Raw genomic sequence first — 12,365 nt, 5'->3', positions numbered from 1 at the left:
GGGGCGTCTGTGGCTGGCCCCGCCATGGGGGCGTCTGTGGCTGGCGTCTAAAAGTCCAACTGATAATCCTATTTTTTAGTCGAGAGGAAGGCAAAAAAAAAAAAAAAAATAATATGAAGTGGTTGCCAATTACCCCATACAAAGGGAAAAATTGCTTTGCAACTTCACCGTGGTAATTGTTCCCATAGGTTCCATCTTTCCTGACGTCTTTTTCCTGCAGAATATATTTTGCTGCCAGCGACATCTAGCAATGTCTTATCATAATCTCACTGTTGAAATAAACCTGGATCTCTGAACATGAATGTTTATGTGGAGGCAGGAGTATAGATTAGTAAATCAATTGTAACAAATCAATTTGTCTCATTAACAGGGCTTCTTCACTTGGGAGGGGCTGTCCCCATACGTGAAGAAGCACCCACCTGCCATCTGATTGACAGCGACATCCTGCCCAACCCTGACAATTTCCTGCCTCAGCTGCTGTCTAAAGCTCAAATTCAGTTTCGGGAGGAGTGACTGCACATGCGCTTTCAGGTACCTGCACAAGAGAAGTCGCTGTTTCCAAAGCTGATTTTGAGATTTGGGCAACAGTGAAAGCAGGAGACTAAAAGAGCTGAGCAGGATATCTGGCAACCACTCACAATGGAAGAAGCCCTTCTAATGAGACAAATTGATTCATTAGAATCAATTTGCTAATCCTTAGTCATGTGATATAACAGATCAGATGTTCTATAGCAATGAATGAGAATGTTATATGCATACTATGAGACAAGGATACTTTTTTCGTCCTGCCTCTAATGTTTTGTGACTTTTGTGTAAATGGGTAAAGATGCATTCTAGTCTACATCCTAGATGTGTGCTGCACGTAGCCAATGACTGTCCTCAGTGGTAATGTGTTCCCAGGCAACATGTGAACCAGCATTGATGCATCGCTTAGAAACTTGTCACAGCAGAGTCCAGTCATTGGTTGCAACAGCGCATGTGACCCAGTCTGTCTGGAAGTTTACAAGACAGGGACCAAACGACTGCAGGGAGCCAGGAACACAGAACGGAGCCTCAGGGGAGCAGGTGAGTATGCTTTTTTTCAATAAGTACAGCAAGCTGGACTTGAAACTTAAAAAACCCACAAAGCTAGACCATTCCTTTAACATTGATGTCATAATGTAGCAAGAGCAAACCATCAAAACTAAGAGTGAAACGTTTTCAAGAAATCTACAGTACGTCCAGTTGCCTTGATTTATTCTTTACAGATATACCATGACCTGGATAAATGAGTACCTTCACAGGCAACAAAACTAAGGATCAGATCAATGTGAAATCAACTGTAAATATCTTACAAAACCTCCTCCTGTGTGTGCAGTGGTACTAAAAAGTACCAATACACTAACACTACAGAAAGTGCTACACAGCTTTCCCATGTGCCGCAATGTCAGGATTGCATATAGAGCCAGGATTTATTTCTGACTGGTTTAGGCAAACATGACATCAATCAGTGTGGGAAAGCTGGATTACAAGTCTTGTGGATCAGTACACACTATTCAAATAATGTTACCCTTACATTATGCAAGTAACCCAGCATTCCCAGGACCCTGAAAGGCAAATCTGCCAAGCTATGGAACTATTCAGGAGTGTGGAGGGAATATGTCTTTGGTAGATTTGGTATTCTGCACTTTATTACCATTCCACATGGAGGTAACCCAGCTTTCTCAGGACCCTGAAAAACAAAATTTGCCTACATATGGCACTATTTAGGAATGGTGAGATTAATTAATCTTGGTACATTTAGTATTCTGCAGTCTATTACAGTTCCACATGGTGGTAACCCAGCCATTCCCTAAAGATGCGACCTACATGAGCTGGGTGTAGTGTTTTTTCATGAGTGTAAACAGTTATATCTACTTATTCTACTTATAATGGATATTCATTGCCTTTAAGAGCAATGTTGATTTATATTCACTATTTTGTATGGATTTTCATGAAGGGCGAAGTAAGTCCATGGAAAGATTACTGCACCGTTCAAAAAGCTAGTGCTATTGTAACAATCTATTATACATTTAGACAGAAGATACACGAATACACAACACCTGCAGATGTAGAGGCTTCATTGTATTTTTTTACTGAACATGATTTCCACAGTGTGAGAATTGTCTAGATGTTCCTCAAAGTATACATTCAGGTATCAAAGTTTGTCCCTTGGCTCTGAGACAAGGCCTCCAGATGTCAGATGTGTAGTATTGAAAATGTCAGGCATGTATGAGTTAACCCTTAATGGTATGATGCTTATAGCTTATACAACAGTGTCGCCTAGGTATGAGCAGTAAATACTACACCAGAAGCAAAAGAGCATTCTCGGTAGTGTTATGACGTCACATTCCTTATGAATGCACACGCCTATCCAACAATGATTAGAAAGTTCCAAGCTAGGAAGGTGTGCTCATCTGATAAGTTTTGGGTTAAGAAACCACATACCAGGAAGAGAGAAAGAGGGGGGGAGAAAGAAAAGGGAGATCTCTGAAGATCTGGATTATCAGAAAAACTAGAGAGCGGACTGCCCCAAGACTCTGCACATCACTTGACCCCTTGGGTAACGTATATTTTTGTTTTATGTAGTATTTATATAAATTTATTGTCTTGATACTTAGCCAAACTCTGCTTATTGCGGACATATAGTGTTAGCATTACATCAGGATCAACGGCATTCACAGAAAATGCATCTCACTGAATACAAGATCTGATATTGATGAGAGATTCTCTGTAGGGAATATTTATATTCCCTAATTTGATATCAAGCCGATAATTTATACGTTTTGTTCCAATACTACCATTATCTGAGATTGGTCATCATTTTTGGGCAGAGCAAGGGCTCATATCTGTCATTTTCTTGATTGAGATTTGGCACATAATCCATTGATTTTATAGCTCTTACAATTGTAAAGCAGTATTGCATAATATTCTTGCGTTGGTTGAGTAGTGTTTCGTTGGCACCTTATAGTGGCAAATGCTGGGCACTGGATATCATTGTATATTATTGAAATTTACTTTTATTAATTTTTGATTGCATTCTAAATTATTGTATAATAAATCATGTCTATTTTGCATAGACGATTGTACCCTGTTTTTTATTACTGATTCCACAAAATAATTTGGTTGTCGAGCGAACTCTTGGAGATGTTTATGCCCATCTCACAGATCAATATCATTTGAATAATTTTTCTTTTGATCCATTACTTTAAATAAAATAAAGCATTTGGTCTTTATATAACCCGACATGGTGCACTGTCACCCATGAAGATGAAATTAGGCCCGTGTTGTTCTTGCAGAGGCTCAATGACTGGATTAATGAGGTTATTCAAGTACTATAGGCTAGTCACTGTACCATTCACAAAATGTAGGCCAGTTCTGTATGGACTAGACACACCTGCCCACACTAACACCACCACCACCAAAGGCTCGTCTGGTGACAACAGTGGCTCATGCATAGCGCTCTCCTTGACGTCTCAAACATTGTTGGCGGCCATCATTTCTGCTCAACGTGAATAGACTTTCATCAGTGAACAGCACTGAGGCCCATTGGTCCATCCTCCAGCGTAAATGCTCCCTGGTCCATTCAAAACGATGACGCCTGGTGTGAGGTACCCTTGCAGGTCGTCTAGCACACAAACCATGCTGATATAAACAGTTTTGAATGATCTGACATGACACTTGTGTGCCTCTCACAATTCGGTTCCGCAGGGCATTGTTCACAATGAAGCAGTCATCGGTGTGGGATGTGGCCAAAGGACGTCCACTTTTATGTCTTTCTGGGACTCTTCCAGTCTTTCTGTTGAAAACTACTGATGACACTCTGTGACACTTTAAGCCCAGTGGCCACTGATCAACTGTTATGTGTTGTTTTGGTCTTATGTCAAGATGTGAACAGCATGATGAGGAGGACTGTTTAAACAATAATTCTAATTGAACCAGGAAATGTATTGGGAAATTCATGGATCAAACACCTGTAGTCATTTTGCCGTTAAGCTCCTTGTTAGAGAACAGCAAGTTGAACAATAAAACATTGAACAGCTGGACATTTACATTCAAAAGTTTAGAGAAGGTCACATTAAGTTCACCTGTAAAGATTAGAGTGCATTTTAGGTTCATCCTGAAAATTCACCCTCAAGCCAAATATCCCTAACTTTTTGTGAGTAGCGTATGAGGACCATTCATCTGACCTCATCAGTGCTAATGAGACAATGACTAGTGGAGCCCAACTAGGAGGGGTGGACTTAGATAACAAAGCGGAGAGGCGAAAACGTGAACAACACAGGACACTAAGACCACACCTTCTGTTCTCTTACTTCAGCAAATGGCATTTATCATGTTGAGAAGTTAATACAAGGCACTTACTAATGTATTATCCATATTTCTTCCTTCACTAGCTGGATTAATTTTTCCATTAAACTATATACTTCTTGTTTCCATGGTTATGACTATCCTACAATCCAGCAGCGGTCACAATGCTTGCACACTATAGGAAAAAGCTGGTAGCTGGGACTGTGGGAGCACCCACAATCTGTCACTTTTTCCTATAGTGTGCAAGGACGGCCACCACTGCTGAATTGCAAGTTGGTCATAAACATGGAAGCAAGAAGTGTATAATGTGATGGAAAAGTAAGGAGACTGTTACATTTTGTTGGTTGTTTTTTCTTTGGCTTCTGGATTTAGTGGCCCTTTAAGTACCCTTATAAATTTATTTCATAGAGTAGTCTTTACAAGGATATATGTTAATGTGTGATAATTAGGAATGAGAGAATAGACTTCGGATGAAATATACAAAGTTGATTCGCATAAAACTTGGTTCCAATACTGTACGGAGCAGGAGCTCCATAAAGTATTAGAAAGCATTGGCTCCGATGAGGCGAAGTTATTGCTTCACGAAGTCTCGCGAGACTTCACGTAATAACTTCATAAATTAATTTGTACTGAGAAAAAAAAATATATAAATCCCAAACTCCGATTCGGTTTTAAGTGGTACCTTGGAACCGAGTCCAAGTTCCGGAAAAAAAATTTTTACAGTACAAATTTATGAAAATACGCAAAGTCTTCACAAGGACTTCACAAAGCAATAACTTCAGCTCTTCGGAGCCAAAACATTCTAATACTGCACAGAGATCCTGCTCCATACAGTATGGGAACGAAGGTTTATGCAGATCGACTTCAGATGTTTCATCCGAAGTCAATTTGCTCATCCCTAGTGATATCATTATTACTATTAACAGAATTACAGGCGGTATGCCATTTTTACTTCGGACAGAAATACAAAGCACATGATGATATCTGAATTATTGGGCGCTTCACAATAAAATCTGAAAAAGCTCCAACTAGTAAACTATACAATAGAGACTGAGCATTATCTAGTAGCCATGAATTCTAAAGCTGTGTCAGCAGCCCTTAAAAAAGCCAGTATTATACCACTTGCATGTGAAGCCACGCTACCACTGACTTGTAATAATTAGTAGATACACATTTTCATTACTCAACACAGCATGGACCCAGCGGGCGATCTTTCGTTCATATCACCAACGTAAATTGGGGTTAATCTGCAGTGTCCTATCATAGCTACTTTCTTAATGTATAATTAGAACTCACCGTTGTGTAGTATGATGCTGCGTCTGCATCACTATCTATATTTCACCTCTTTAAGAATAATTAGAGTCCTTCATCTGTCTCCAAATGAAATGGAAATGATCTATTCGGACATTTGACACCATATGACAGACTTCACCAAGTTTAACTAAATTAAAATCCAGTTCAAATAATGACATTTACAAAGTAATTTTCTAAGCAATCAGGTCACAACAACTTTGCATAAAAGACTATTAGTAATTACTGCATTTATATATCATATAGACCAACTCTCCCAAAATGTCCAAAAGGCTCCTGGAAAATGAAGCAACCTACTAGAGGACAGAAACTTCCTGACACCTCTCACTAACTGTGTATTGTGTTGGAATGCTGGGTTAGAGATGTCCCATGTGCAGGATTGCCAACTGCCAGAATTTTTTTTAGGCTAGTGGTACTTGACTAGATTATTGGTGGTAATTATCATGTTATAGCTTACAGTAAATGCTGGTAATGAGTTCTTAAGAGGATATTGAGCCATATTACCAAAAATAATACACTGAGGGGGTGGTGTGCAACATTAAAAAGGAGGAATGGTCTATGCCAAAAGGGGTATAATCTAAGAAAAGGGAAGTGTGAATGTCAGTGTGGTGCACCCCACTGTCTAACCTCTTACATATTGTCTCTCAAAAGTTGGCAAGTATGATTTATACAGATGTCAGAGCCAATGGTGATATGTCATCAACCAATCCAAGCAGAGAGAAGATGAGATTAGACAAAAGTATAAACTATAAAATAAAACTGTGCAAAGACAGAAAAAAAATTATAATCTGATACCTCAATCACCTGACAAAATAAAGTTTACAGGAAACACAATCTCTAGGTTATAAGGGTATAGCATATTTTTAAAAAACTGCATTAAGGCATTTAAAAAAATAAATAAAACAACTGAGAGGAGATCTAATAAACTACGTATACATATTTCAGGGGTCAGTACATAGATCTCTCCCATCATCGTTCAGTACAGAGACCTCTTCCAGGACTGTGACTAGGAGATATCCTCCATGTCTAGAGGAAAAAAGGGTTTTACATAAACATAGAGGATTCTTTACTGTAAGAGCAGTGAGATTATGGAACTCTCTCCTATAAGAGGTGGTGATTGTGAACTAAAAGTTCAAGAGGGGCCGGATGCATTTCTGGAGCTTACACATTTTGCCGGACCGTTTTTTTTTGTTGTTGACACAATGTCCCATTTGAAGCCCCCCTGATGCACCCCTAGAGTAGAAACTCCAAAAAAGTGACCCCATTTTAGAAACTACGGGATAGGGTGGCAGTATTGTTGGTACTAGTTTAGGGTACATATGATTTTTGGTTGCTCTATATTACACTTTTTGTGAGACAAGGTAACAAGAAATAGCTGTTTTGGCACCGTTTATTATTATTATTTTTTTTCAACATTCATCTGACAGGTTAGATCATGTAATATTTTTTATAGAGCAGGTTGTCACGGACGCGGCGATACCCAATATGTATACTTTTTTATTTATGTAAGTTTTACACAATGATTTCATTTTTGAAACAAAAATAAATAAATCATGTTTTAGTGTCTCCATAGTCTGAGAGCCATATTTTTTTTTCAGTTTTTGGGCAAATATCTTGGGTAGGGTATGATTTTTGCGTGATTAGATGACGGTTTGATTCGTACTATTTTGGCGTACATACGAATTTTTTGATCACTTTTATTACCTTTTTGGGGAAGTAAGGTGGGCAAAATTTCTATTTCATCATAGTTTTTTATTTTTTTGGCGTTCACCGTTCGGGTAAAGTAACATGACCGTTTTATAGATCAGGTTGTTACAGGCGCGGTGATATCAAACATGTGTAGGGAATTTTATTTGTTTTCATTTTTAATCAGTGATGTGTTTTTTTATTTTTACTTATTTTTTCACTTTTTTCTTTGACCCAGACCCACTTGGTTCTTGAAGATCCAGTGGGTCTGATGTCTGTATAATACAGTACACTATATAGTGTATTGTACTGTATTTTACTTACACTTTTTCTGAACAGATCTATGCCTTTAGCATAGAGAAGGCATCCTGTTGCCATGGGAACCTTCCCCGTCTGCCACAGCTGAGCAAATGGGGAAGGGGAAGGAGAGGAGCTCCCACCCTCTGTCACCCCATCCTGTCTGGGGGCTGCAAAGGCACAGCAGCCCCCCGATGGGAGAGGGAGCTCCCTGGATGTTAACCCTTTCCATACCGCGGTCAGTACAGACCACGGTATGGAAAGGGTTAAACGGCTGACATCGCAGCACAGATGTCAGCCGTTTATACCAGAGTGTCAGCAATGTGCTGACACTCTGGTATAACCACTGGACACCAATGAATATTCAAGAGGAGACGGGCGGGGGATCGCAAAATAATCATTCAGGGGTGCAGGGGGGGGTGAAAAATCAATATTTTCGGCATTTTGAAATGTTTCTGATCCCCGCGGTCAGGGACCGCAGGCATCAGAAACTGCAGAGAGCGCAGCAAACCGCAGGTCTGAATTGACCTGCGGTTTGCTGCGATCGCCAACATGGGGGGGGGTCACAGGATCCCCCAGCGCATCTAGCCAAGGTGCCTGCTCAATGATTTGAGCAGGCACCGGGTTCCGATCACCGCCCGCCGGGCGGCAGTGATCGGAACCATACATGACGTACCGGTACGTAGTGTGTCCTTAAGTACCAGGACAACATGACGTACCAGTACGTCATGTGTCCTGAAGAGGTTACATTTCTGGAGAAGGGCTGTTGATCCAGGGAGTTATTCTGATTGCCTAAATGGGGTTGGGAAGGAATCTTTTCTTCTAAAATGAGGAAAGTAGGCTTCTATCACACTGTGTAATTTGCCTTCGGAATCAACTTGCAGGATAAAAAGCTGAATTGGATGGGTGTCTTTTTTCAGGCTTACAAAACTATGTTACTATATAAGATGTCTGACTTTCATTATTTACATTACACATGAGATAACCCCTTTAAAGTAGCACATAGGAAACCTAGCTTTAGTTTGGGAGTTTCCCTTTAAGCTTGCAGTGGAAAGAGGGGTTTGTGATTATCAGATTGACCGTTGCTTAACCCCATGGGATTTTCCATTTTTGAGTTTTCGTTTGTCACTCCCCGCCCTCCTTAGTCCTAACTTTTTTTTATTTTTCCATTCACATAGCCTTATGAGGGCTTATTTTTTGCAGGACAAGTTGTACTTTCTAATGGCACCATTTACGGTTGCATAGTAGTAGGAAGCGGGAAAAAAATTCCAAATGGAGTAGACTTGTGAAAAAACTAAATTTTGATAGTTTTTTTTTTTTTTCTTTTAAATTGTACACTATGCAGTAAAATTGTTATCTTTATTCCCCAGGTCAGTACGGTTACAACGATACTACACTTGTACAATTTTCCTTGCATTTTAATACTAAAAAAAAAAATTATATATATATATATATATATATATATATATATATATTTCAAACCTTTGAGGAAAAAATTATTTTTTTATAACAATATTCTGACCTTTTGTGTGTACGGGGCTGTGTGAGGGCTCATTTTTTGGCAGGACGATCTGTTCTTTACAGTGATACCAATTTGAAGTGTGCGCAATTTTTTGATCACTTTTGATAAAAAATTATTGGGTAGTTCAAGTGACGACTTCCCTGTTACGCCATTTACCGTATGCCATTAATATTGTTATATTTTAATAGTATTTTTATTTTAAGGAAAGCGGGGTGATTTGTACTTCGTTTTTTAATTTATTTTTTATATTTGCAAATACTTTTTTTTTTTTTTTATTTAAGTCACCTTGGGTGACAATAACTGACCATCAATAGATTGCCTATTGTGTTTATTGATGTCTATATAGACACCATTGAACACTTCATTTGAACTATACCAATACAATGCTGCCACCTAGTGGCCTGTATTGGTATAGTCATCTATTAGGCAACTAAGCCTGCTTGAGGCTTCAGCCTATTAGATCAATGTAACAGGTTCCCCGATCTCAGCCGGGGAACGCTGTAACGGAAGCGCGCAACGGACGCTTCCGGACTGCGCAGATGTTGTGGTCACATTTGAGCACGGCATCTGAAAGGGAAAATGCCTTATGGCTGATTGCATACATGTGCTGCGTGTCTCTGCTATTTAAAATAGCAGAAACCCAGCGGCTATGGCGCCCGCTGCACGTGCAAGCCGATGCAATGTTTGGGGACCGGACATACATGTATGGCGGAGGTCCTTAAAAGGTTAAAGGATTTTTTGCATTATTGCATTGCACTCATTTTGAGCTAACATAATTTTTTCAACTAGTCTTTATTGAAAATGTTGAACCACTTTCTTTGTGCCGACTTGAGTTTATCTAGTAGCAGGATCTGAAATTTCACTCTGTTCTGTCAGCCAGCTCACCTGATGGGCTCCTTATCTCTGACCTTAAAAGCACTCATTAAAACTCAATTCTTATCTTACTGGTAAGAATGTAGCTTATATCAGTGTTTGAGCTTTTAGTAATTACAGATAAGGTTTATTAGATGATATTTTTTATAAACACACTTAATTTTTTAGCCCAAAGTGAGTAAAAATGCAACCATAAAAAATTGTCCCCGAAGTTGTACATTGCCTTTAAAGATTAGTTACCCTTAAAAATGGTTATGTGAATTTTAAACAGTAAAACGTTTCCCAAATTTGAACGGATACTTCAAGTAATATACAAGAACTTACTATTTGTTAATGGCGCTAAAAACTCAGCTCCTCCTTCTTTCTTAAACAAGGCAAACATATCATGTTGTGGAAGCTGATTAGCTGAAACAAGTACTTTCTGAAGTTTTATTCGGCCTTCCAGAAGCTGATCCCAAATGCCTGGACAAAAGAAAAACACAAAATTGTTACGACCAAAAGAATATACTACATATAGTGATCAGCATTTCAGAGAATTTGTATCAGAGCTTTTGTATGCTGTATGGGAAATGTATAGCTGTCTGCAGCTTTTCCCTACAATACCAACTTTTAGATGGAATTTTAGCTGCCGGAAGTGGGTATATAGAAGATAGGTTTTCCTAATAGAATAAGTACCTCATTTGAGACCATGGCCTTCATTTACTAAGGCTCCTTTCACATCACCGTTTCTCCTATTCGTTCTCCGGCTCCGTTGAGGATTATGCAGATAACCAAGACCTAACTGAGCATAACGGAGCCTAAAGACCCCATAGACTATAATGGGGTGTCCGCTCAGAATATGATTTTTTTTTTTTAGAGCGGAGACTAAAGTTCTGCATGCAGTTATCTGCAGAATCCGTCCTTTTCGTTCTCCTGCTCCTCAACGGAGCCGGAGAACAGAAAGGAGAAACAGTGATGTGAAAGGAGCCTAATGCGTCTAGATCTTGTTGCAAAATAAGTCAACATGTTTGTGCATTTCTGAAGCATAAAGTAAATGTGCCAAAAATAATAATCCATTGCACCTCGCTTCTTAAGGTGGTGTGGCTTAATGGGAAAAACGAGCAAGGTTTAGCAGAAAGGTGGTATAACGTTAAGTACATATTTTTTATTCATTATTTTGAAGTTAGCATGCATTACATTTTGTTTTCATAAATTAAAAACTGGTGCATCTTTAGATTGACGGACTTTACACAGTCTACATTTCAGACTGTGTTCTAACAAAAAACAAGGTTTCATGACTGCACAGAAAAGCCATCAATTTGAGTGCTAAGAAAGGGTCCCAAGATTTAGCTACAACTCTGTTAGGCTCCAGCAGACCCAGCCCTTTTAGGCATTAGACAAAAGGGGTTCTCTTTGTGAAACAACTTCAAGATAATAACCTTAGAAGTCCAAGAAGCTATTTCATTCACATAATACTGTTTATGTGAAAGTGGTAAGTGAAGGACAGTAGTTTGGTATAAGCGAATTGTCAGCTTGTAAGAGCAATAAGTTGACAACTGGCACTGTGAAGCCAAGTCTTGGTTTCTTAATGGTACAGCAGAGTGTAAAATATTTTACACTGTAATTACTTCAGGACTTTTATGATGACATACATTCTTAAAAGGGGAAAAGGATGGTGGTGGTGGTGGTGGGTTCATATGATCTCCTACAGCTTCAAAAGACAGTCACATCTGGGCATTAGCCAAAATTAGAATCCACATAATTAAAAGAGAGTGCGTCTGAACCATGGGGTGGTACATTATGTATGGTGAGCCAGCAGGATTACTTGTCAGACCTGCCGGGATGTGTTGGCTGCAGAAAATTAATGATTTAATTCTTTAAAACAATTACCTCGCAAAGACACCTTCAAACAGACTAATAAAAAGGATTACCTTTTGAGTAACTCACATTTTCATCTATTATCTTGATCCTTACCAAAACCTTTAACTTATCCAATATAATATAGTAGACTTTAAGAAAGCCTAGCCAATGTAACGTTCATCACAGGAAGCAGATGCTTTAGAAGAATACATCTGTTACATTATGAAAAAATAAAAAGACACTTCATAGTACTTCAAGGAAAAAGCAACATAAACTTGTTGAGAAATATGGCAAAAAGCCCAGTACATGTACATCAGCTATTCTATGCAAGGTCAGAGACCTGTGGCTATAACAATCTAAAATCCTTCAAATCTTTATAACCTTCAATACCTACATGCTGGCTAAGGGTTTCGATAAGACCATTTCATAGATGCCCATTAACTCCTTACCGACACATGACATTATAGTACGTAACGGCAGCAGGTGACTTGCCGCATTTTGACGTACT

At 39.0% G+C, this 12,365-nt stretch overlaps 1 protein-coding gene across 1 annotated transcript in view; it reads right to left on the bottom strand.

The window, feature by feature from the left end:
- Nucleotides 1-10,304: 10,304 nt before the first annotated feature.
- Nucleotides 10,305-12,365, bottom strand: part of LOC122931568 (protein AATF-like) — a 60,035-nt gene continuing 57,974 nt past the window's right edge. Inside the window, exon 4 of the mRNA XM_044285642.1 lies at nucleotides 10,305-10,480. Within this exon, the coding sequence (XP_044141577.1) occupies nucleotides 10,320-10,480 (161 nt within the window). The 3' untranslated portion in view covers nucleotides 10,305-10,319. The remainder of the gene's footprint in view (nucleotides 10,481-12,365) is intronic.

Source organism: Bufo gargarizans, chromosome 3, assembly GCF_014858855.1.
Source record: "Bufo gargarizans isolate SCDJY-AF-19 chromosome 3, ASM1485885v1, whole genome shotgun sequence".
Classification (NCBI taxonomy): domain Eukaryota; kingdom Metazoa; phylum Chordata; class Amphibia; order Anura; family Bufonidae; genus Bufo; species Bufo gargarizans.
This window is presented reverse-complemented; position numbering and strand designations above follow the sequence as displayed.